General features: G+C 36.8%; 4 protein-coding genes across 4 annotated transcripts; all 4 read right to left on the bottom strand.

Moving 5' to 3' along the window:
• Positions 1-60: 60 nt before the first annotated feature.
• On the bottom strand, positions 61-1,451 carry LOC408986 (proteasome subunit alpha type-3). The gene is made up of 4 exons (XM_392518.7): positions 1,291-1,451; positions 1,119-1,201; positions 561-952; positions 61-472 (listed from the first exon to the last, which is right to left on the bottom strand). The coding sequence occupies exons 1-4, from the start codon at positions 1,309-1,311 to the stop codon at positions 204-206; spliced, it is 765 nt and encodes a 254-aa protein (XP_392518.1). The 5' UTR covers positions 1,312-1,451; the 3' UTR covers positions 61-203.
• A 350-nt stretch (positions 1,452-1,801) lies between these two features.
• LOC100578732 lies at positions 1,802-2,815 on the bottom strand. The gene is made up of 4 exons (XM_003251016.4): positions 2,582-2,815; positions 2,363-2,474; positions 2,136-2,289; positions 1,802-2,009 (listed from the first exon to the last, which is right to left on the bottom strand). The coding sequence occupies exons 1-4, from the start codon at positions 2,762-2,764 to the stop codon at positions 1,865-1,867; spliced, it is 594 nt and encodes a 197-aa protein (XP_003251064.1). The 5' UTR covers positions 2,765-2,815; the 3' UTR covers positions 1,802-1,864.
• A 3,590-nt stretch (positions 2,816-6,405) lies between these two features.
• Or115 (odorant receptor 115) lies at positions 6,406-9,716 on the bottom strand. The gene is made up of 6 exons (NM_001242989.1): positions 9,446-9,716; positions 7,346-7,823; positions 7,023-7,122; positions 6,824-6,949; positions 6,565-6,720; positions 6,406-6,477 (listed from the first exon to the last, which is right to left on the bottom strand). Exons 1-6 carry the CDS (start codon positions 9,714-9,716, stop codon positions 6,406-6,408), a joined length of 1,203 nt encoding a protein of 400 aa, NP_001229918.1.
• Positions 9,717-11,839: 2,123 nt separating this feature from the next.
• On the bottom strand, positions 11,840-23,234 carry LOC100578770. Its single transcript, XM_003251017.4, has 4 exons — positions 22,852-23,234; positions 17,481-18,616; positions 14,875-16,464; positions 11,840-12,658 (listed from the first exon to the last, which is right to left on the bottom strand). Exons 1-4 carry the CDS (start codon positions 22,864-22,866, stop codon positions 12,535-12,537), a joined length of 2,865 nt encoding a protein of 954 aa, XP_003251065.2. The 5' UTR covers positions 22,867-23,234; the 3' UTR covers positions 11,840-12,534.
• Positions 23,235-23,780: the final 546 nt, after the last annotated feature.

Genomic DNA, 23,780 nt, shown 5'->3' with positions numbered 1-23,780 from the left:
ACGAGAGAAACAAAAAAAGATTGTGGTGAAAAAAAAAAAAAAGAAGAAAAAAGAACGATATAATTTGGCAATTTTATAAAGAACAGACAATATTTTTTTTATTTAATCGAGTCGTGATGACAATTATTTTGCTGTAGCAATTTGTATATATTTAAATTATAACTTACAATATAAAAAGTATGTTTAGTACTATTCGAATCAATTTACATGTCTTCCGTATCACTGTCTGAATCTTCTGCCATTGCTTGCTTCGCTTTTGCCTCAGCCTCAGCTTTTACATTCGCTGGTATACGTTCGTGTTTTCCATTGGTATGCTTACCAACCCAACTCATTTCAAGTTCAAACTGCTTGTCTTTCAATTCGTCGTGAACTAAATAGATTATACGCGCAGCTTCTTTTACCAATTCATTGCAAGTCATCTCGGATAATTTTAATTTTTCTATTTCCGTTTTTGCGGACTGTTTCGCTTTGCCTGTGAAACAATATTTTTAAGCAATAGAAATATATTTTAAAAAAATGGAGAAAGATTAATTATTTAAACGTATAAATTAATTACTCACCAACAGCGCAACCATAATATCCGTATGAAACACCAGAAGGATCTATCATGTACATAGCTGGACCGTCGTGTTCATAAGCACCAAGAATTACGGAACAGCCATACGGTCTAACTGCCGAATACAATGTATAAGCGTGCATATACATGGAAACTCTTTCGTTTAAATACTTTAAAGGGATACCAATCCCATATTGGGATTTATAGCTAGATGCTTCGGATCTAGCGATTTCTACAATTTGTCTAGCATCGGAAATCAAACCAGATACTGCCATGCCAACGTGCTGGTCTATATTAAATATTCTTTTATTTGTTCCAGCTTCGTAGAGCTTCGAAGTAACTATTTTTTCTACTGCAAATACAATGCCATCCTTTCCTCTTAATCCTATAACTGTTCTATAAAAACAAAAAGTATGTAAATATGATTTTCAAAGAAATGAATGGAACGACGATAACAAAATGACGTAAGAGAAATTTAGAGATTCTTTGTTATAACGATATTCTTAAAGATTGAATAGATAAATTGATAAAGTAAATCGATAATCGAGAAATAAAAACTCACCCTCCATTTTCGACAGCTTTCTGTGCATATTCTACTTGAAATACGCGTCCGTCCGGTGAAAATTGAGAAGCAGACAAGTCATACTGAAGATCATAAAGAGGTTAGCTTTTATTATCGTTATTAATTAATTAATTTTCGAAATTTTATTCGAAATTATATTTTAAATATTTACCCCTGTGCCTATAGAGCTCATTTTTCACTCGGTCGTAATTACAAGTACTTCAATACTTTTAAGTACAAAAATTGTTTATACACTTTACGGCGTGAATAGGCGAAAATCAAAACTTGATCGTCAGCTTCGTGTGTTTGGTTAGGTATCAAACTATCGGTACCGACATCTGACGGCGATTACGAAAACTTTCAGTAATTTTCAAACATTCACAGTGATGGCACACGATTTCTTTGAAAAGTGAATTAAAAGGGGGAAAAACGGATAAAATAATTGTTTCTTTATTAAAGTTTTAAACGTACGTGCCGTTTAAGATAAGATTTTTTCCCTCATTATCTTTCGTCAATGTGTTTTTTTGAAAAAGTATGTTTTATTTACGGAAGAACATCAAAACATCATTAAAGAACATAAAAATGGCGCATAAGTAAAAAATTCGAAATTAGAAGAAAAGAACAGGTAATGAAATTTATAATAAAATATTAAATTATAGAAACCATTTATGACCTTTATTCTTCTATTCAAGTAATATTACAGGTTCTTTCGAAATATTAAAAATTATTTATATATCCCTATACTTTCACTTTCTATTTTCTTTCAAGAAATTCTTAATATTCTCCTTTTTACAAGTATATTCAGGCGGACAGCCATCTGTAACACCATGTTCGATGGCTTTTCGAATTTCTGCCAATGTTTTCTCGTGCGTTCCTTCAATTGACAAACCGCTAAAAATATATTCAATTATTAATAATAAAAATTAAATTACTTTGTTTAAAAACATTCACACTAATTATTAATTAGAAGAAGGAAAATTTAATTTAATTTAACAATTATTACTCCAAGCTACGTACTGCGGCAACAATTTCATTGTTTCGATGATTATTTCTGCAGCTCTTAAATATTCCTTCGCAACGTGAGGTTCTTCACAAGCTGCTCTATACAGGCAAGTGTCTCCCATCAAATATCCCAGTGCAAGCGTAACCTCACTTTCGGACACTACGTTTTCTGAAAATAAAGTTGTTAATTTCAATACATGAAAATTCGATTATTCGATCCCGATTATTTATTTATAAAAGACCTTCTTCCAATTCACGCCCTTTGTAACCATGATTTCCTAAATATCCTGCACCGAAAACTACCGCTTTCAATACCAAAAGCAATAACAAATTCGATAAATTTAGATTCAACACCTGAAACAATTATATTGATTAATACTTTATTTATCTTACAATTTCTGACGTGAGTTTATTTTTTTTTTCTCATACATTCTTTCAATAAATTTCCTACATCATCTTACCTGGCTGCTTGTCGAAGATCTTTGCACGAGCTCCTTCGCTATTTCCATCAACATAGATCCACCATGTTTCTTGTTACTCGTCTCTTTAAGGAATTGAAACTCACGATTGCCGTCTGCATTTCTGGCAAAAACTCCGTAAAAACTCACCAATCCGAATATAATCAAAATTCTCGCGTTCAACATTTCTTCTTCGTCGTTTTAATATAAGACTAATTAAATTATTCTCGTTAAAGAATTTAAAAAAAAAAAAAAAAAATTCTACGCGATATTTCAAACCAAATTGTTCATCCTACGAATATATCGTGCAAAAAAGTTTCTTTTTTTTTTTTTTCCAATTTCTTATGGAGAGAAGGATACCACGACACGATGTATCGAAATGGCATCGCGCTCGACGGGGACGGTAATTTTTATAAGGCCGCATTTTGTCTCGCCGTCAAACCGTAATAACTCTTATCTTATTGTGTATCGAGCAAACAGTGGCTCGTGCCACTCTCTTTTCTCCCATTCTTGATGCTTTTCCGCACAGAATCGTTTAATAACGTTTATTAACTAAACGGACTTTCTTTCATAAAGATCGACGGAAATAAATGGTGAAAGCTTTACGACTTTTACTTTATCGAGACATCTTTTGCGAGACGTTTATTTAAGAAGAAAAAAAAATATCCTTCTTGATGTTGGGGTTCAGAAATTTCAGCGAATGTTTTCGTGACGAATAATATTTGTAATGAAAATAGATGGGTAAAAGTAAGTAGTTTTTAATCGACGATACGTAGATTCGTTTGATATCAAGTATTCATCATGGCGTGTCTACGGTTTATCGTACGTAAACGATCGATTGAGAGTCGTTCAAATATTCGTCCAAAGTTTATCGAGAAGAAGAATAAGAAAGAAAGAAAGAAAGAAAGAAAATTATATCTTCGAGCTTCCTCGAGAGAACGAATTTTATTACTTAAAATATTCGTATAATAACATCATTGAATGGATAATTAAAAATATATATTTTTCATTCAACGTTTTATTTTATCTTTTACCGCGTATAGAACGGAAAGATAACGCATCGAAGTTTTCAAGACCTGGAAATAAATACAAAAATGTTCCCGCGACACAACATATTGATTCTTTTTTCTTTTCTCAAAATTGCGAAATTAAATTAAATTATAATAAATATAGTATAATAAATGTTGGTAGAGGACGACGTAAATGTGTACGTTATGTAGACGTGTTTCGTTCGCACACTCACCTCGGAGAACAGTTGCAGAGTGAAGGAACAAAATCTGCCCGCTGTTACGGTTAACGGTGACTTGGCACGGCACATGACAATAATAAGCATTTTTGTGATATTTGTGGGCAGAGTGTACCATTCGGTATTGTACGCGGCGTTAACTATTTCCATGCTCTGGAATCGCAAATTTCCTATGAATATTCTAAACTATAATACTCGTACACTAGGTGTCGAATGATTTTTGTAAATTATTAAACAGGGAAATGTCGATTTAATTAATTTCTTTCCCATTAGGAACGTGTATGTACCTCGACTGAAAGTCTCTCGCCCACGTAACAATACAAGTATAATTGCAACATCACGTAAAATACATAGACGAGCAGGAACATTAATTGGAAAAATAAGTATTCTTGCGCCTCTCCACCGCCAAATGACTATAAGTGAAATTAAAAGAAAAAAAAAAGAAAAAGAAAGAAATATGTTATTTTACAATATTCAATCACTTTTTTTTCTTCTCGTATCAAATTATATATTTCTCTTCGTACCATAATAGCCTGGAAACATTGAAAGCACAGTTGCACGGTGCAACCCAGTATCTGAATCAGAAGCATCACGTTGAAACAATTTTCTATCGTTTCTGCGAACCTTGACGAAAAGCAATAACATATATTCTCCTTATATATATATATATAAAACTTTCAGCAATAACCTTATTTTTTTTCTCTTTTATATAATATAATTTACTAATTTGAAAAAAAAGAAAAGAAATTTTCTCAAAACTTTTTCCAATAAAACGAACCTATTAACATACTCGTGCTTCTGAACGATTTCTTTCAATCTCCTCTTCAAATCTTTTTTATCGTATGTCGGTAATCGGCTGAGCTCATTTTTTATCCCCGACAGTTGTCCGCACACGTGCAAAATCAACATGGCCACGAAAGTATCAACAGCTGTATACGAAGTGGCCGCGTAAAGGGCGGCCACGAATTGGCCGAGTATTGTCAACTCGTAATTCGGGCTTACTGTGGTGTCGTAAGGGAAATATGCACGGAAGAGTAATTTGTTTTCGTTGTATTTCATGGAAATGTATCGTAGGAATACGTAAAAGGCGACTACGGTATGGCACATCACTGTACTTTTTATTATAGTGTTCCTAGTGATGCTCGCGATCCTCGCCATTGTCTCTTGTTCGGTTTTGCTTGTAACTTTGATCCAATCGTTGGCCATACAATTTAGGAGAGATTTCAGTGCTTGAAATATAAAAGAAAAAGTGGTGAATAGAATATACCTTGTCATGTAAGTTTTATATATATATATTTATATAATAATTTTGCAAGAATATTAACTCGTGAAATATAACGTGAAATATAATACTTACGTTTACCATTGATCCAAAAAGCGATAGTTTTTAAAAGGGAAAGCGTGATAGTAATATTACCCATAGACAGATTCTCGATCACGAGATTAAAGTCGTTCGAAATTATCGTGAGATTGATGGTTTGTGGGGCGCAAATGAAACAAAGTATCATTAAGAACGGTATCAGAACGAGGTAATTCGACGCTTGATTCCATTTCCTCTCTTCTGGCCAAATACCGATGAACTTCATCGTGTAATAGTTCCATCCGTACAAATACTTTAAATCTAATCGTAATATTTGAGAAATAAAATTTTGAATTCAACTTTCGAATCGATTATATAAGATACAATGATAAAATGAACAAAATTTTTTTCGTATGAGAGAAAATTTACAATTTTTCTCTCTTTTCTTTTTTTCCCCTGAATATTTAGCTATCAATTAATATGAAAAGTTACCTTTTTGAATATTCATCGAAGTTTTTTCCCGTAAGTGAACCATATTCTGCTCTCATATTCAAAAGGTACTCTGTCGCCGTGTTTCTTAGCACATATCCCCTTCTCGCGTTCAGAAAATGCATCGGGATATCAATTATTCATGAATATCTAGTTTCCAACTGCACGTTTAAATCGAATTTATCGTCATAACACGTTTGATCGTTGCAAATATTCGTTCGTAATTATTCATAAGCTTGTACCTTGAAGTAATAATAATAATAATGATAAAAAAAAAAGAGCATTGCTCGCATTTTTTTTCAACTTTCTTAGTCCAAATCGTTCTCTTATCTTGAACGAGCTTTCGTCGTCGATGGAAAATGATCGAACGTAAAATATTTCGATAGAATTACTTTTCAAGTTAGCGATATTTTAAAGAAATGGAAAGAAAGGAAAGAAAACGATATAAAAGAATAATATAATTTTTTTTTTTTTAAGCTTTAAGTGGTTCGAAATAAGAAAAGGTAATCTTTCATAATTTTAAATGTTATACACTTTTTTCACTTTTTCTTTTTTTGCAGAAGCAAAGATTTAAAGATCGATTAAAGACGATGAATCGATCGAACGAAGAGGAATCCTTTAAAAACATTGTTATTAAAATGTGAGTCACGTTTCTTTTTTTTTTTTTTTTTAATATACGAATCATATTTATAATTATTTCAATACATATCAAAATGTTTATTTTCATATAATCAGAGTGCTGTGTTTTTTTTTAATTATCGTATAGAGACAAGAAGAAGCAATCGTTTCGTGTTATTTTCCCTCAACCAGCCTGTCTTTCATGGCCAGTAACACGGAAAGATATCCAGCGGATGTTTTCAATACCTGAATGAAAAACGTTGATTGAAATTGAAGATTTGAAATTTTCAAAGAATCTGAGGAATTTTTTTTTTTCTTTTTCTTTCCACTCACAGCGTTGAAAAATTCAAGGGAGAACGGGCTGAATTTTCCAGCCGTTATTTGAAACGACACGTTCGCACGGCGTATCACGATCATTAATAAAACCGCTCGCCTCGACGGTAAATCGTACCAATTGCAATGATACGTAGATAGGCCGATACCCGTACTCTGAAAAACCAAAGTATTCCATTTTTTCTTTTTTTTTTTTAGAGAATACCAAAAATACCAATTGGACAACTCGGTTTTATGAAACTCGAAATCGAAACTCAACTTGGCCGAGAAGTGTCTCTCCCACGTAGCAGTAGATGAAAAGATGAAGCATGGTGTAGATCACGTGTATGATGAAAAATATGATTCCGACTATCGGCACGTCCGCCTCGTCTTCCCGGTCCACGGACTGGAGGAAGGGAAAATTTTATAGGTAAAATTTTGTAGGAAAAATTTGAAATTATTAAACAATTAATGCGTACGGTTATCATGCGATATCCGGTCAAGCAGAACATCGCCGTGCAGATCAACGTTTGCACGAGCAACGTGATGTTGAAACAATCCTCCACTATAACGGCGAACCTTCGAAACGAATCGTTTCCTTCGTAACAATCTTTCGAACTTTGTTAATCGAGGGACAAAGATCTCGAATTTATTATTATTATTAAAAGACTTGGAAAATTTTCTGAAAGTTGTGGAATCTCTTGCGCGATTTTTTAGAAGCTCGCACAATTATTTAGAGCTTCCACTTGCTAATTCTTTAATTTTAATTTAATTTAATCTCTTAAACAATTTTATAGCAAACCTGGACAAATGGTTATGCCTGTTCACGATGGAACTGAGACGTTGCTCGAACGTTTTATAATCGTTCCTCCTCGTGGCGTTGACCAGATCCTCGAGAGCGGTTCCAAGAACGGTTAATTGGCCGCACAAGTGTAACACGAGAACCGCAAGGAACGTGTCGAAGCAGGAATAGCATATCGCGGTTAGAACGGTGCCCATCAATTGGCCCAGCCAGGTGATCTCGTAATTGGGGCTTTTGCTGGTCTCGTAGGGGAACGTGGCCGGGTGAAGCAACCCCCCAAGATCCGTTTCCGACGCGTTCTCCGCGTTACTCCATACTTGAAGGGAGACGAAGGCGAGAAGCATGAAATACGTGAGGGTGGAGCAGACGATAGATATAGCTCGACTGAGTCTCGCGTTCCTCAGCATCGTTTCACGATCTTGGTCGCCGATCGGCCCGCTCCAATCGGCCAACATTTCGCCCAGCAGTTCGGTAAGAGCTGAACAAAATATATCGTTTCGATATATCCGAAATACGTTTCCGGTTAAACGTTGTGAAACGTTGTTAAAATTGTTCGATTGCGCAATAGCTGATTGATGTTAATTTGTAAATAATTTTTATAATTTATAATATTTATAATATTTATAATATTTATAATATTTGTAATTTTGAAGAATTTAATTAAAAAGTTAGAAAATAGAAAATTAAAAGATTTAATCAAATTATCGAGTTAAATTAAATCATTAAATATGGTATATTTTTATTCTAATTAGAGAAAAGTTTATTTCGACGTATCCAAGATATTGGTTAAACGTTGTGAAACGTTGTTAAAATTGTTCGATTGCGCAATAGTTGATTGATGTTAATTTGTAAATAATTTTTATAATATTTGTAATTTTGAAAAGTTTAATTAAAAAATTAGAAAATAGAAAATTAAAAGATTCAATCGAATTATCGAGTTAAATTAAATCATTAAATATGGTATATTTTTATTCTAATTAGAGAAAAGTTTGTATCCAAAATATTCCCCGTTAAACATTGTGAAACATTGTTAAAATTGTTCAATTGCGCAATATTGATTAATGTTAGTGTTAATTTGTAAATATTTATGATATTTGTAATTTTGAAGAGTTTAATTAAAAAGTTAGAAAATAGAAAATCAAATTATCGAATGTTGAATTAAATTAAATCATTAAATATGGTATATTTTTATTCTAATTAGAGAAAAGTTTGTATCCAAAATATTTCCCGTTAAACATTGTGAAACATTGTTAAAATTGTTTGATTGCGCAATAGCTGATTGATATTAATTTGTAAATAATTTTTATAATATTTGTAATTTTGAAGAGTTTAATTAAAAAGTTAGAAATTGAAAATTAAAAGATTCAATCAAATTATCGAATATTGAATCATTAAATAGTATGATGGTATATTTTTATTCTAATTAGAGAAAAATAAACTTGGATATATCTAAGATATTTCTGATTGTAAAATTGTTGTTAAAATTGTTTAATTGCAGAATAAATGATTAAAGTTAATTTGTAAATAATTTTTATAATATTTGTAATTTTGAAGAGTTTAATAAAAAAGTTAAAAAATAGAAAATCAAATTATGGAATGTTGAATTAAATCATTAAATATGATATATTTTTATTCTAATTAGAGAAAAACAAACGTTTGCTTGGATATATCTAAGATATTTCTGGTTGTAAAATTGTTGTTAAAATTGTTCAATTGCACAATAGCTGATTAAAGTTAATTTGTAAATAATTTTTATAATATTTGTCAATCAAATTTTTTTAATCTAATAATAAGTTTTCTTGGATTTATCCAACATATTTCTAGTTAAAAACTGTTCAAATTCGTGTTCAATAAAATTTAATTTATAAATAATTTTTATAATATTTACAATTTCGAAGAATTGATTAAAAAGTTAGAAAATTAAAAAATTTAATCAAATTATCGAACATCGAATCATTAAATAAATAATACAGTGGTATATTTTTATTCTAAATTATATATCAGAGAAAACAGTGATTGAGTCAAATAGCGGGTCAAATTGTATAAAGAATTTGACAAATGAACAAATTTAATTATCGGATGGAAAAGATCAACACTCACCTTTTTTATAGTATCGCAAAACAATCTGCTTGATCAGTGCAAAGACGATCGGTATATTGATCGACAGATTTTCGATTACCTCGTCCAAAGATGTCGATTTCAGTATCAAATTGGCCGTTTGGGGGGCGCAGATGAAGGTGAACGTAACGAGTGTGGTGAACCAGAATATCAGACTCGACATCAATCGCGAGTTTCTCGACATTTTCCTCGGTTCCGGGTACACGCCCAGCAACGTCAGATTGAAACGGTTCCATCCCATCGCGAAGTCCATCCTTACTTCCTTCCCTACTTTCAACAATCTTCTTCTAAATCTATCGAACGATCAAAACCAGCTAACCATATCTTCACGAAAGAGAAGAGAAAAGTTAAAAAAGAGAAAAATCTTCACGAAAATTTCTTCGCGAAAGCTACAAGCTGCGAAGTTCGTACAAAGTTCTCCCAAATTGCGAAAATCTTCGAAAATAGTCACGGAAGGGTGTATCGTTCGCCACGCTTCGACGCGAACACGTTCATTGGCCGAGCGAATCCTCCGCGCAACCCTTTCGTCTCGCTCATTACGCATTCCCGCGATCCGAAAACCTTTCCCCTTTCTTTCGAAACTTTTAATAACTGGTAATCTGCAAGTTTTGTTTCGAGACGATGCCTGTAATTCGAACCGTCTTTTCGATTCGACGAAAGAAAGTGAAAAAAAATGAAAAAAACTTCGTCCATCTTACCTTTGTTCTTCGAGACGCGCAGACGAAACAGGAGTTGGAGTTTCGCGTCGAGAGATTGATTGAAAAGAAGAAATTTCGGAGAGATAATTTTTTATTGGAATTGATGAATTTCTCTATTAAGAAAGAGATATTGAATTTCTCAAGGAACGAAGAATCTTAAGGTATTTGTTATAATATTTCTGTTTCATCTATCTTGCTAAACAATATCTCTAATCAGTATTTGATTAAAAAAAGATTCGCCCTATCATTGTTTTCAGGATCTAAAAATTAACAAGATTCGATCGTTGCTCTCTTAATTCGTGCGAATTATTTCGAAAATGTGTACAACGCTGAATATTTTCATGAAAAAAGTGGTGAATTTTGAACTCGCGAGATGAAGTGTTCACGATGAACACTTGGCTTCGTATGATGGAATTCAATTCGTATGTGCAATCGTTCATTTCTCTGCTCTGAAAAATTAATTCTTTTTTTTCCAGCCAATATTGATTAAAATTTCCAAATCGAGAATATGAAAATTTATCCGAATTTCTAAATATTAAAATATTTTCTTTTCGTTTAGAACAATCGGCTGTAAAAAAGTTGAACAAAATCATTGAAGACATTCATCAATTGAGACACTCACGATCAGGATACAATTTCTTTTGAAACTCGTTTCAATATTTTGAACCACTCTACTTCTCAAAATCTGAAATTGGCCGCACCATCAACTGTGGTTCCACTTTGGTGTACTTGAAATCCCGTTATTTGACTAACAGAACAAGGTTTCATGGAAAGTATCCATCAGGATACATAACGACTTCCCTCTCAATGTTGTGCACCATCTTCAACATCGCAGTATCCAACCCAATCTTACATAGAACAACTTTATGACAGGCTTGAAAAACACGAAGATCTTGATCTAATATTGAATATTCGATTCGAAACTATATTTACCAATCTTTATCAAGCTTCATCATCAGCTTCATCATCACACTGTGGACAGATTCTCAATAGTCAAGATCCTTTCATATGAAGAGAAGATTGGCTGTTCCAAACAAGAATATGACGGACAGGTAGGTGAAGGGTCAAATCAGACCCGTGTTCCATCAATTTTTAATTTTAAAGAACCGTTTTTAATCCTGTGAATATGTTTCGCTCTCTCTTTGATACTCTTCGAGGCGATTACCTTGATCAATCGCAGCCAGGCTCGTTGAAAACTGCAAAGAAACTCACCCCTCGTGGAAAATGTTGCAAACTATTCGAGTTTCAAATTTCTCCCTTTTAATCGACCCAACGAATGGAATGTCTTTGATACCGCTTATTAAGACTTGTTGTCCGAGAAGAGAGTTGTAATCTTGGATATTTAATCGAATAACTTTTACTACAACTTCTCTTTCTTTTCCTCAAAGCAAGAAGAAATTTGGGGAAATTTATTCCCTCAGAATTGAACGAGGATAGAAATAGAAGTTGTTTTTATTGGAGAGAAGAAATTGAAGAAAATGGAGATATTTTGTGTAATATTATAAATTAGTTTATTCGATAGATATTGAAAATTGCGTACAAAATCGGGTAAAGTTTCTTTCTCGTATACGATATAATATTTATCATTTATAATACCATTATTGAATTATTTACAATCGAAGAATTAAAGAATTAAGTAACGAATCTTGGTTGATTGGAGAGAGGATGTGATAATTTATTTTTTTATCACGCGGATTGGAAAAAAATGGATGAGTAAAAAAACGTAAAAATAAATACGTCGCTTAAGATGATGCACTACAAACCGTACTTGCCCGTCGATTTTCTCGAGAGATCGGATTTCTCGGTCCCTCGAGAAAAATCCGTAGTTTAGAAAAAGAAAAAAGACAAGATCTCCAAAAGTACTCAAGTACTCAAATTTGACCTAAACAAAAAGGATATGCGATATAATAATATGAGAAATACATATCGAAATGATTTCGTTCTAATAACGTGTGTAATAACAAGCAGAGAATTTAGGTGAAATTTGAGATAACTTACGCGATCAGGTCCTCCGAGTAAAATGTATCATTTAATAAACGTTTCTAAAAGTCTCTTAAATTACACAGGATATTTATATTAAATAATATAAAAGTGGTGAATATGTACATATTTTGGCTGGTGCGATTTCGACTCCGTTTTGCCCCCACGAATTTTTTTTTTTTTTTTCCAAAAATTTTCTTGCGAAACGAAAAATCCTGCGATTCTTTGCGATCGAGGAGAAAAATTTCGACGAGAAATTTTCGAGAACGGCGATCTGGAGAGCAGGTCTGTCCAAGTGTTCGACGCTTTCACCGAACGCGTTCGTGAAATCGACGATTTATCATTTCCGCTTTCCTCCAGGAGGTGGGAGAGTCGAAGATCTAGAAGAGGGATCTAGAAGAAGACGTTCCCTGGCCTGGCCTGAGGGCAGAGGAAGCTGGAACAATCGTGTCTTCGCACCGCGTCCATCACCTGTTGGAAATGGCTCGACACTTGGACGGCTGCGCCTGGTTGAATTCTGCGAAAAAATTCCCATCGTTCAACGAATTTATTGATAATGGCTGGTTGAGAAAATGTTGAGAAAAAATTCATTGGAAAAGGAGAGAGGCATCGGTATTCGAGGTAATGGAACGAGGATATGTGATCGATATTCGATGAAAAGATGTGTTATATAAATAGTTGGAATCGAAAGTATTATTCACTGTTAAAAAGAAGTCTGACAAGTACAAGAAGAATCCTTTTCTAAGATCGTTTATCCCCATTTTAAACGCTTTGTTGACAATTCTTTGTTGACACCACACGTTACACGAATATTAAAAATTATTTTCATTTAAAACTAGAAACTGAAACTATCTATAGTACTATCTAATTTATTCGTACGATTATTATCTTATTAATTAATACTTATAAATTAATAGAAATTATAGTTTATAAATTAAACACTCATTACGAATAATAATTCATCTATGCTAGTCTGAGATTATGAAAAAATAAAAAAAATTTTTATATTATATCGACATACCTTAGAATATTCTGGATTCTGTGTCTACGCTAATGCATCGACGTTTGGATAGAAACAATGATGGGGAAAATTTAATAGTGGAAATTACGAATAAAGTTACTTGGATAATTTATCGTTCGAAACATAATAATAATTGGAAATAATTATGTTATTCAAGCATTTTAATAAGTAATTATTCAAAATAATTTTATTTGAAATTTTTAACGAGTTTATTCTGGAAAAATATCGTCGATTGTGAATTAGACCTGTGACGAATATCACATGTAGAGACAAAAATGCGTATGAAAATAGGCCTTTTACGTTAACCAATCAGATCCGCATTCCTTCCGCGAGACTTCTTTTCACCAGTGAACAGTAGTTATTTCTAGAACCGTAACGATAGGTTAGAATTACATCGAATCGTACGAAATTGGCGACTTGAACGTACTATTTTTCCATAAATTCAAATCGTCGAAAAATCAATTCAAAAATTAAATTTTTCGATAATATATTATCGATAAATCCGACGAGAAAGAAACGTTAATAAGCGGTTAGAGTCGAAAATAATTATTTCTCGAATCGTGACGGGTCAAAGTTGCATCGAATCGTATGAAATTGATAAATCGAACATCGTTTACATCGAGTGTGTGTGAGATGAATGATTCAAACGTAATTAATTCTCCTCAGAATTTTCGATATTGATAAATCCGACGAGAAAGAGACGTTAATAAATAGCTGGAATCGAAAATAGTTATTTCTCGAATGGTAATGATAGGTTAGAATTGCATCGAGTCGTACGGAATTGATGGTTTAAACGTAACTACCTTTTTTCGAATTTTTCGATAATATATCATCGATAAATCCGACGAGAAAGAGACGTTTATAAGTGATGGGAGTCGAAAATAGTGTTTTCTCGAATCGTGAGAATCAAAGTTGTATCGAACCGTACGAAATTGATAAATCGGACACAGTTTACATCGATGTGAAACGAATCTCGGCGATGATTCGTACGTAATTACTTTTTCTCAAATTTTTCGATTTCTCCTGTTCACACGAAACTCGAAACTCGAAGTTTGAAGAAAGACAGTATAGGCAGACGTGTGCGGTAGTGAAGGAAAGAAGAAGCGGTTGGTCGGAAGCAACGGATAACTTTCTTCTCAGCTTTCGCCGGCGACGTCCTACTGACTGATTCGACTTTTACCTCTTAGCACAATTTCACTTTGTGCATATACGCGTGCACGCGTGTCGTGAATCTTCGTCGTGACAGGTGACGCGCGTGTTCAGAAAAAACTAGAGAAAGAGTACGATGATAGGAAACCGATCTCGAATTTAAACGTCAAGTCTCGTCCTCGAAATATCGATCATAAAATGATTTCTACTCGAGCACCGAGGTTTCACCATGAATCTGCAATCTACTCTCGTCGAATTCGCGATTCACCTGTCGTTCTTGTCCGAGATTAAATTTGACTAGATTAGATAGGAGGTGTATTTACAGATACGACATCTTACAAAAAAAAAAAAAAAAGAAAAGAAAGAAAAAAAGAAGATTACGAAAGATAAAATGCCGAACGTAGTCGACCAATGCGTAACGTAATGTGCTAATCACGTGCATTATTATATCACACGAGTGAACGAGTTCCCATGTGTTTTGTAACCGTACAACTTTTTTTCAGGGAGGAAAACAATTCTTGGAAAGTATCGGTTGCCTCGATAACTCGTGAAGTGATACTCACAGGCCCAAAAGGGCGGCCATTTTCTTCTCCATCGTAATAACAGCGTCAGGCCCTCTCTGGATCATGGTATCGCAAAATATCCTCTTTGCACAAGGCGTATTCGTCCAGTCTCCATCTATGTGGGCCACCTCCGCTATCTCGGCGTTCTCCAAATTCTGAAGCGCATCCTCCAATTCCTGATCGCTTTCTACGCTCCTCCTCCTCCTTCTCCTCTTCCGTCTCTCGTCCCTCTCGTCCACCGAATTTCTCGCCTCCACAGAGTTCTTCGAGTCCGAATCTTTCGAATCGTTGCTGGACAGAAATTTAGCCAACGTGGATCCATTGTCGATTATCAAAATGGCGGAATCCTCCTCCTTCCCCCCGTTGGGGGAGGACTCGATCTTTCTCCTCGGGACGAGAAATTCCGTCACGTCCACGCTTCCCTCGCGCGCTGGAAGATCTATCTCCACGATCTCGCTGATCGAATCGGCTCCCTTTCGTTGAAGACGTTTGTTCCTGATCAAATTTTTCAAATTTCCCTCGGCCTGGAACACGTCCAAGTAATTGAGGCTCCGTCTCCTTCTTAAACTCCGTTTCGAATCCATCGTTTCGTCCCCGTTCTCCCTCCCCTTCCCCCCATCCTCTTCCTCGACGATCAACAAAACTCCGTTTCGATCTCCGTTTCCAACCTTCTCCCCCTCGCCCTTCCTTCCCCCCTCCTCGAACAAGTATACGCCCCCGTCGTACGTCGCTCCGCTCGAGCTCTTATCATCGTTCCCTCGCTCCCCGCCCCCCATCGCCTCGTCCAAAGCTCTTCGATACTCGACCTCGGTCCCGGCCAACGCGTCGCCCGATCTTTTCAACACGTCCACGTCCAGGTATCTGCCGACGGCGACCGCCCCGATCCCGAGTGCAGCGCCCGATGCGACGAGGCCAAGCGCCGGTATAAGGATGCTCGTGGTGCCTGATGCGACCGTGCCGACCTTGTCCTGCGCCTCCTTGCCCCGATTCGAGAGGCCCAAATTTTGGGAAATTTTATGGGTCGCCTCCACCAGTGGATCGATCACCGGTTTCGTGAATTGCGACATCTTCTCCACGCCGTTCGAGAATTGATTCTTCAAGTTCTCGGAGATTTTCACCCAGAACGGCGCGTCGCTCGGCCTCTTCAACCCGTAGAAATGTTGATTCGGATAATAGTTCTTGGTCGTGTAAGTGTCCACGATATTCTTGTCGTTCAACACGTATTTCTTCTTCTGCCTTTGCTCCGTGAACGAGTATTGATTCTCGGGGAAATTGTCGGGCCGTTTCTTCTCGTTCTTCACGATCTTGGCCGGTTGGACGCCCAGTTCCGGATGGGCGTATTGGAGGACGGGCGCCCTCGCGCCCGGCTTCAACGCGATCGGCGCTATCTTCTGGCTCTCGGGCGTGTACAGTTGGGACACCGGGTAGACGGACACCCCGTCAGGGTGGAGCATCCGTTTCCGACCGTTGCTTCGATAGGTGTCGGACCTCGCCTCGTACACCTCCGCTTTCAACGCCTCGTTCTTGTAATTCTTCGGATCCCACTCGAAGAACACGTTCTTCCCTTCCTCCTCGTACTCTTTGCCGTACCTGTCGGTCCATCCGAGATTACAAAACGATAAATTATCCTTTCGTCTCGATTTAATCTATATTTCTAATAATTGTATCTATGAAAAATTTCTATGATCCGTCGTGGAACAAATTGTTTAAATTTATCGATAAAGAAAAAAGAGAGAAATTAATATGTAAATAAATAAGTTAATAAAATATCACTTATTACAGACGTATTTTATTAAAATTATGTAATTATTTAGAAAATTAATCTTCAAATGGTATTTAAACGCGTATTGTAAAATTAATTTCATTCCATAAAATTCAAATTTTTACGCGCTTGAATACATTGATTTATAGTGGGTTGTTTCTGAGAGTAATTTTCTTTTCTTCACGCGAGTGTCGCTAGTCGAACGTTTATCCGGCCAACTTCATTGTAGACTGGAAATTATTCGGTTGGTCGGAGAGTAATTTTCTTTTCTTCACGCGAGTGTCGCTAGTCGAACGTTTATCCAGCCAACTTCATTCGAAACTTCATTCGAAACAGTATTATTATATATTTCGAGAATTGACATTTCATAGTTTATTTATAAGAAAAATTGGTTCGATTCTGTGCAGTTGTGTGTGTTTTTTCGTGTGTGATAACAAGATGCAAAATCAAAAGAAACGTTTGTATATTTTTACGTTAAATTACATTTTTATTGTTACGGAGAAGGTAAGAATGTCGTTCAGGCAAGAAAAAAGTTGTACGAAGTTTATGAAGAAGGTATATTAACAGTGTGAAAAGTAATTTTCAAAATTTCTGACAATTTCAATGTTAAAATGTGTTCTGATCGAAATTGAAGACAGTTGAAGAATAAAGGCATCTGACTTTCGTTCGTGATTACGTGAAACGACTTTCGGTTTCGTTTCGAACAAAATTATCCTCCGAACAGCTCAATGTAATGTAAAAATTTTTAATTCATCGAAAACAGGTACGAACCTATTACCTTTCGCAAGTTTACAAGTGTGGACAATATATAATCCGAATTAAACGATCTAATTAAAAACTGTACCTTCTATTCACGTTCTGGAAAAACCTCTCGAACCTCTGCCTCTCCAAAACGTTCTCCGTCGGATAAAAGTTGAAACTAGGATCCCCCATCGTCCCATCCCCTCCGCTAGCTTCCCCATCGTGGACCAATTTATTGTTGATCACCCGAGCGTTCCGCCATGTTTGAAGCTTGTCGATCGGCTCGTCGGGGACCCTTTTCCCGTGGATCACGGGTGTACCATCCCCGTCCAACGTCATCGCCGACCTCTTCGGGTTCGTTTTCACATTTATCTCCGACCTGACCATAACTTCCGCCGGCACGTTCTTTCCATCCCTGTTCTTGGACGCGTTCGCCCCGATGTTGGTCCTCGACGAGCGTATCTGGTGCGTCAGGAACGCGTACCGCGCCCCCTCCTCGCTCTCTCCCCTCTCGCTCAACTCCAGCTTCCTCTGAGACCTGTCTTGAAAATGACGCGACAACAGCAATCCACCGGCAGGAAAGACGGGATCGAACCTCGCGTAGTTCGATCTCTCCTCGTTGGTCGCTGCTGTGGTTGCGGCGGTGCTCGTCTTCGAGTTTGCTCGAAGTGGTTTCCAATTCTGATACTCCTCGGTGCTGCTCGATTCCTCGAGACGGACCACGGCCCTTCCGTCCATACCCAGGGGCGTCCAGTTCCCGTAATCGATATTCCTCTCGCCGATAGGCGGCCGATCGTTCTCGTCCGTCTCCTCCCTCGCCGATTCGTTGCCAGCTTTCGACGAGCTCCTCCGCCCTCCCTCCGCCCCTCCGTCCGACAGTTTCGCCCTCAGTTGCTCTATCTGCGCGTCCTCCAGCCTCTTCACCTCCTCCTTGCTCCTCGCCTCGGATCTCGTCGTCCCGTTCTCCGCGTTTTTTGTCGCTGTTATCACGTCCGAATTGCGGGAATTTTCGAGATCCTCCGCGACGCCGGCCCTCGTCTCGTTCGTCGCCGATTTCTCCCTACGTTTCACGATCAGCGTGGCCACGTTCCCTTCGCTCGTGCGCACCTTCAACTCTTCGGTCTCGCTCGGAAGGCTTCGCGACACCTTCAGCATCGTCCTGGCGTAGCTCGGCCTCGGTAGATCCGCGGTATCGGTGCTCGAGGCGACCAGCGTCATCGCCGTCAGTATGAACGTTATCTACGATAAGGAAAGAAGAAATTTTATCGCTCGAGGGGAGGATAATCTTTATTCTCGATAAATTGCATCTCTCGACTCATTTTTTTTTTTATTCGATTGAGGCGCTCGGCAATTTTACCGAGCGCATACGAATAGACCAATGAACGCGCGAATTTATTCCGGCAAGGTTTTCGAAAGTCGATCTCTGTGCACGTTCCTCCGTGCAAAAAAAAGAATCGATTCTCTATCGCGAGTGAAATTTCACACGCGTGGAATCGATTTGAAAAATAAAATGCGTGTTACGAGGAAAAAGACGAGGTTAGCGGAAGTCTATCGTGCCATGAAACTATTTTTGAACGCGTACGTGCGCGTTCTATTTAGAGTCTTGTGCAATTGCAAGGATCAACGAAATATCGCGGTTTGTGGATTTGGATTTTTTTAAAGGAAATGTGTCTATTTTGGGGTGGAATTTCTTCTCAAATGTACGTTTAGTGCAGAGATTTCGAGGACTAGTTTTTTAGTGATTTTCAAGTAGGTATGAATGAAAACTTGTAGAAAGTTGAATCCAATAAGTGGATAATTGTTAAGATATTTATCTTCATTATCATGATGAGCAAAATTTAATAGTTGAAATTATGAATAAGTTACTTTGATAATTTATCGTTTAAAATGTAATAATAATAATTGGAAATAATGCCAACTGTAACAGTTACGAATAATTGTTACTCAAGCATTTTAGTAATGAGTAATTATTCAAAGTAAGTTTATTCGAAATTTTTAACTAGTTATTTGCCCAATTCTGGATACAGATCATCCGTTTTGAATTATACGTGGCGAATAGAGACAAAAATCCGTGAAAATAGGCCTTTTTCTTAATTAACCAATCAGATTCACATTTAATAGTCGAATAAAATTATTTCGATAATTTATTTAAAATGTAAATTACAAAAATAAATTGGAAATAATTGCCTGTCAACTATATTTATTCGAAATTTTTAATTAATTGATGCCCAATTTTTGATATATATTGTCGAGTTTGAATTAATATACGTGATGAACGTAGATAAATTCTTTCTGCGAGATCTTTCTTTCCGTCCAGTGATGGGGAAAATTTAATAATTAAAGTTACTTCGATAATTTATCCAAAACATAATAATAATAATAATAATTGTAATGACAAACGAAGTTATACTATAAAAACGGATCAACTGTAATAATTAAAGGTAACTTCGAAATTTTTAACCAATTATTTATATAATTTTTCCAACTGTGATCGGTCACTAGATAATAACACTAGAAAATCACCAATCGCCCACAGATGTCGCAGGCGACGTCGACGAAACGTTCGAGATAGAGAGACACTAGGAAATGTATTCTGTCAACAGTCACTTTGAATTACGCGAATTTCGAAGAAAATAAACTCGCGAGGTTTAATTATTAAAATACGAAATTAAAATTCTCCTCGCGTTACAATTCTTTGACAAGAATATTCGAGATTTTCGATACTACTTTTACAATTATTACAATATATTACGGTTACTTTTTTTATAGGTTAATTAATGCCCTCTGCGTGCATGCAACGTACCAGCATTGAATATCGAATTTCCGTCAATTTCAACGAGAAGCTTGGATACTCGTATAAACTTGAATCGTATATATCCGTTATTGAAAACGAAAGGTTGGAGAATTTTTCGGCTCGGCTCGATGTTCGGAATGATTTTTAGGGTCGCTTTCACTTTTCGTGTCGCGTCGTCGGAATACTTTATCGGTGAAACCCGATCGAGAAATTGGTGTGGCAAAAGCGTACGAATGATAAAAATCGGTGAAACCGCGGGATCGAGGATCGAGGAGGAAGATTTTTATCTCGAATTCCCAGACTCGTTTCGGGGAATTAGCATTGTAAATATTCGAGAAGAATATTTAAGAGAACGAGAAGTTCCACCCCTGACATTTCCGTGAATATTCGTTCGTTTATTGAGAAAAAAAAAAAACAGGAATCCCGATATTTTCCATTCCGTTCATTCTTATTACAAATTGAAAATCGAATATATATATATATATACATATATTATGCCTTTTGCGATCGCCTCTCGTGAAACTAACTAACTTTCGAGAGGAATACCTTCTAACCTGTAAAAAAAAAAAAAAAAAGAAAAACCCGTTTAATTGCACGGAACAAAAGAGGAATAACGCGCGATACATATTACACACGATGAATCATCGAAGTAACTTTCTCCTCTACGCTTCCTCTTTATTTCCAAGTAAGATCAAACCCGTCTAAACCCGTTTAAGGTTTTAAACGTCGAGTTGCAGTCTCGCGGAACTGGAACGAAGATTTTCTCTCTCTCTCTTTAAAATACTTCGGTGACATCGAGAAACATTTTTTCATTTTTTCTTCTTTACGTAGTAAATCGTAGAGAGTAAGTAGTTTGTAAGTCGAGCAATTTTTTTGGAAAAAAAAAGAAATTAAAATCAACGATTATTTAAAGCGAATGAAAGGACGGAGAGGAAGACCGTGGCTCAACGCTTGAACGAATATTCGTACGACCTTGCGATTAATTATTCCCGCAGGAAGCGTGGCGTGCCGCGCTAAGGTTTCTCTCGAATCGAATCCGACCGTCGAGGCGGAGGTAATAGGCGGCGAGAGAAATTTAATGGCTCGCAGAAATCTCCGGTATTCTTGGCCCGAGATTAGAAAATAGCGATGCAGTAACCCGGCTGACTACTTTCTATTATTAATCCAATGATTATTCATATTTACAGCAGGGAGCAAAAACGCCATTGTCCAACTTCCATTGCTGTTTTATTTTTATTTCAGAGAGAAGAGAGGAGAAATTTCTTCTCCTCCCCCCTCCCCCTTCTTAAAAAAAGTTAAAAAATCGCGTTCAAAGAGAAGATATCACGTATGTGTGTATCTTGTTGTTATCAGAACGGAACGTTAAAAATTTTTCTTTCTCTCAGTGAAAAGAACGAGCGAGTTTAATCATTCCAACTGATATAACGATATACGATATATAATTCGAAATCTAGTTTCCTTTTCGAAAATAATTTTTTTTTTATCCTCCCTCCCCCAAGTTAAATGAGAAGAGGAAATATTCTCGACGGGGAGAGAGAGAGAGAGAGAGAGAGAGAGAGAGAGAGAGAGAGAGAGAGAGAGAGAGAGAGAGAGAGAGAGAGAGAGAAATGATATATTGGACCGGGGAGTCTAGTGTCTCCCTCGACAAGTGAAATGGAACGACATGCTTTCGCGCAATACGCACGCGTCAACGACGCGACGAGACGATCCACTTTTTCCATCCTGCTGACTTTCCTTCGTCATCCACGCCCGATTACGAGAAACCGCTAATCGATATATCTTCCTTCGTGGATTCCTCGCTATTTTCAATATCTCTCTCTCTCTCTCTCTCTTTGAAATAGGCTACGAAATATAATCGATTCGACTGCTGCACGTTTATCATTGGATTCGAATGAAAATTTTCTTGCATCGCAACGTTAATCGCGTGGTAACAAAGTAAAATTAATCGAAAGGAAACGCGCAGCTGATTTGAAAATCCTTCGTATCTTCCTTCCTGTTAAATGTAATAATTATTCTCTCCGCTTTCGAAACTTGCAAGATACGTAAATGAGGAGGTGTCTGTGAACGATGAATGAATATTTTACCAATGGAAACCAGATATATATATATATATACATATAATTGGTTAATCGGTTTCCATTCAATTGTTGAGAAAAAACGGCGAGCGACGAATAAATTGTAGCAGGAAAGAGCGTAAAGGTAAATAGCGAGAGGTTAAGTCTCGTCCACGGTCGTTGATGCGTGAAAAGATTCCTGCATTACCGAGCTCACAGGAACGTGAAAAATTGCAACCAGTTCGACTAACGAACGACGCGCGATTTAATTTCGTTTGTTGGATAGTGGCCCCGATCCATCAGTGTCGCCGCCGTTTTCCGCCCCAGAAAACCGGTGGATCGTGCATTCGTTCTCTCTCTCTGGTAATTAACGATCATTCTTTTGTCTCTCAACTTTTGTCACTGAGACGTGAAATGGCCGAGTCCGGGGGGAATAATAAACCGCAATGTGGGCGTTGCGAGATTATTACGCATAATGGAAAAAGGAATCAGTGCATGCGAATACGACTTCCGACTAATTCTTCGAACCACTTCCAAACACGGATTTTTTTCAACTAACCGCCGATACCGAAATTTTTAGGGTAAGGATAGAGAGCGAGAATAAAAGAAAAATGTTACATAAATACCTTGAATATGTCCATATTTCAGATAACTTCGGCGCAGTTAACTTGGATCCAGTGTGTCGATCCAGAGTGGTCCAGATCGAAGATTCGATTCGGTGTCCAGTCACGAAGTAACAAAAGAGACAGAAAATATCACAAATATATATATATAGATATATATATACATGTATAATAGAATCAGATCAAATCCGCATGATAGGCGGGAGAAGAGAGACGCGCGTTTTTCGTCGATCGTGCGGATGGAAGGCGAGTGTTTTATTCCTTTCTTTTTTTTTTTTTTTTTTTTTTTTTTCCCCTTTTTTTTTCCCCCAAAGGAAAACGGAGAGAGGAGGCCTGCTCCTACGCACCTGTTGACTCCCGGAATATCTTGGCGAGACTGAGGAAGGCGCTCAGTCGGCGGCTCCTCGTGTCTCCGACGAAGGACCGGCACTTCTCTCCGACCTACTTCCCGCGTTCGCCTTCGCCTTCTTCCGTCCCCACGTTCTTTCGCGTCTCTCTCCCCCTCGATCCCGATTTTTCCAAATCGGTCCCCGATCGGCCGATGGAAAAATTCGATCGACGATCATCCACGAGTTATTCTTTCTTTTTCTTTCTTTTTTTTTTTATTCGCGATTTTTCCCAAACTAAAAACTGGAAAAGTTTCGATTTTAACGAAACGGTCAAGAAATTTTGGAGGGATAAGAAGAAATCTGTTCAAGATACCAGGGACAAGAACAGAAAATTAGGAAATGGAAAGATTTTTGTATTTTGAGTGACGGAAAGATCGTCGAATTTTTTTTTTTTCCTTATCAATTCCTTGTCGATTTTTAACGGAGGATGAACGAAATATCGAAGGATCGGAAATTGGAAAATGGAAAGGTGATTTTTGTATTTTGAGTGACAAAAAGATCGTCGAGATTTTTTTTCTTTTTCTTTATTTTTTTCTCTATCAA

Source organism: Apis mellifera, linkage group LG9 (genome assembly GCF_003254395.2).
Source record: "Apis mellifera strain DH4 linkage group LG9, Amel_HAv3.1, whole genome shotgun sequence".
In the NCBI taxonomy this organism is placed as follows: Eukaryota; Metazoa; Arthropoda; class Insecta; order Hymenoptera; family Apidae; genus Apis; species Apis mellifera.
Note: the sequence above shows the minus strand (reverse complement) of the source record. Positions and strands in the feature narration are given on the sequence as shown.